The sequence below is a fragment of the Austrofundulus limnaeus genome, unplaced genomic scaffold (genome assembly GCF_001266775.1).
Source record: "Austrofundulus limnaeus strain Quisiro unplaced genomic scaffold, Austrofundulus_limnaeus-1.0 Scaffold1538, whole genome shotgun sequence".
Taxonomy (NCBI): domain Eukaryota; kingdom Metazoa; phylum Chordata; class Actinopteri; order Cyprinodontiformes; family Rivulidae; genus Austrofundulus; species Austrofundulus limnaeus.
This window is the reverse complement of record NW_013953940.1, coordinates 56,198-58,405: the sequence shown is the minus strand read 5'-3', so window position 1 is coordinate 58,405 and position 2,208 is coordinate 56,198. Positions and strand designations below refer to the sequence as shown.

The following is a 2,208-nucleotide window of genomic DNA, read 5'->3' as shown; positions in this document are numbered from 1 at the left end:
CACAACCATCTCTAGGGTTTACAGAGAATGGTCCGAAAAATAAAAAATATCCAGTGAGCGGCAGTTCTGTGGGCGCAAATGCCTTGTTGATGCCAGAGGTCAAAGGAGAATGGCCAGACTGGTTCGAGCTCATAGAACAGCAACAGTAACTCAAATAACCACTTGTTACAACCGAGGTATGCAGAAGAGCATCTCTGAACAGACAACACATTGAACCTTGAGTTAGATGGGCTACAGCAGCAGAAGACCACACTGGGTGCCACTCTTGTCAGCTAAGAACAGGAAAGTGAGGCTACAATTTGCACAGGCTCACCAAAACTGGACAATAGAAGATTAGAAAAATGTTGCCTGGTCTGATGAGTCTCGATTTCTGTTGCAACATTCAGATGGTAGGGTCAGAATTTGGCGTCAATAACATGAAAGCACGGATCCAGCGTCATTTCAACTCCACAGCCTACCAGAATATTGTTGCTGACCATGTCCATCCCTTTAGGATAGTGGTGTCCAAAGTCAGTCCTCAAGGGCTGRTGTCCTGCATGTTTTAGGTGCTGCCCTGGTTCAACACAGCTGAACCTAAGGAATGCTTAATTAGTGGGCCTCCGCAGACATTGATTGCATACTGAGAATGTAAATCTTCTATTTGAATCAACTGTGTTGAAGCAGGAACAAATCTAAAACTTGCAGGAGACSAGCCCTTGAGGACCGGAGTTGGACATGCCTGCTTTAGGACCAMAGTGTACCCATCTTCTGATGGCTACTTCCAGCATRATAWGGTGCCACGTCATAAAGAGTGAATCATCTCAGACTGGTTTCTTGAACACAACAATGAGTTCACTACTGGAATGGCCTCCACAGTCAGAGACAGGTGTGTGCTAACATTTGCTGTTCAGTCTTTAAACTGATCTGTTGTGGTCTTGCAGCTCAATTTCTTCTGTCAGGAGGTCCAGCAAAAATCGGAGCCATTTGAGTCTCAGGGTCCGCTTTCTGGAGGACCCTCACATAAAGATGCTGTCTACTCCTGGTGAGTCTCAAACACTCCAGTCTGCAGCTAATGTCTGTCTGTTAGTAGGGCTGGGTATCATGGCCAATTCTCTAAATCGATTCAATTTCCATTAATAAAGTTCTGAGTCGATTAATCCCAATTCGATTCAGTTCAATTTGATGAAAATGGTTCAACTGTGTTGTAAAATGCAATGTCACTACTTTTGTCTCTTCACCATATACAACAGGTTTTAAGGGCAATATTTTAATATAAATTTAGTCTTGAAGGAAAACTGTCACAAGTTTAAAAAAAAAAAAAAGTAGGTCCTCTGGATGGGTCAGTTCTTATAAGGCTGAGTTCACCTGAAACTTCTCAGCCTGAAGAAGTCTCTTGCAGGAGAGACTAAATGTTTCACTAAAGAAGAACCCGTCCAGAAGACTTACTTTTTTTTTTCTACCTGGGTTACTGAGATGCACCAGGACATTTTGTCACAAGTTTAAAAGGTTTTAAATTAAAAAGGAATTGCAGGTGATAGTGTTTTTGGAGGCATTCAGTTTTAAGTAATTAATTATTATTTTGATGAATAAGAAGTGATGGAATAAGGTTGCAGGAGAAGAGGTGGGCTAATAAAAATACAGTTCTGCCCACTCCTTTTGAGTGTATGAAATCTGTGTTTTTGTAATCTTTCTGTTACCATCTGTTGTCTTGTGCAATAAAATATTATTAAAACTTATTACTTATTAAAAATACAACATTTAATCATTGTGACTTTCATTAAGACGTTTCTTAAAGTTTAAAAATAGTAATATTGGTAACAAAACAAAACGATTTTTTTAGAATGTCATCTTTAACACATCAACATGCCGTTGGAGAACAGTTTCAGTCAGATGCTTACGTACCATTGTTTGGTTTAAACACCTGAATGAGCCGCCCGTCAAACCCTGCTTCTTTTACCGCTAACACGTAGGAGCACAAATCTTTGCAAACAAAAGTCACCATGGTCTCTGTTATCTTTAAGTTCTGCTGAGAGTCGGCTGGTAACTTTAGTGATTTCCTTAGTTTCTTTTATTTCGATCCAGACAACGTGTTGTCAAAAGCTAATGTTAGCACTGAACGTCAACCAGATGTATACGGCAAGCCAGAAATGACAAAATCTAGAATCATGCCTCAGACGCGCGCACAAAACGCCATGGGGAAAAATCAATCTGTCGATCGATTTTCTCAAA

General features: G+C 40.4%; 1 protein-coding gene across 1 annotated transcript in view; it reads left to right on the top strand.

Moving 5' to 3' along the window:
* LOC106535712 (uncharacterized) overlaps positions 1-1,021 on the top strand; it is a gene marked incomplete at both ends in the record, with an annotated part of 6,278 nt that extends 5,257 nt beyond the window's left edge. The window contains 1 exon segment of the mRNA XM_014032781.1: positions 921-1,021. Within this exon segment, the coding sequence (XP_013888235.1) occupies positions 921-1,021 (101 nt within the window).
* Positions 1,022-2,208: the final 1,187 nt, after the last annotated feature.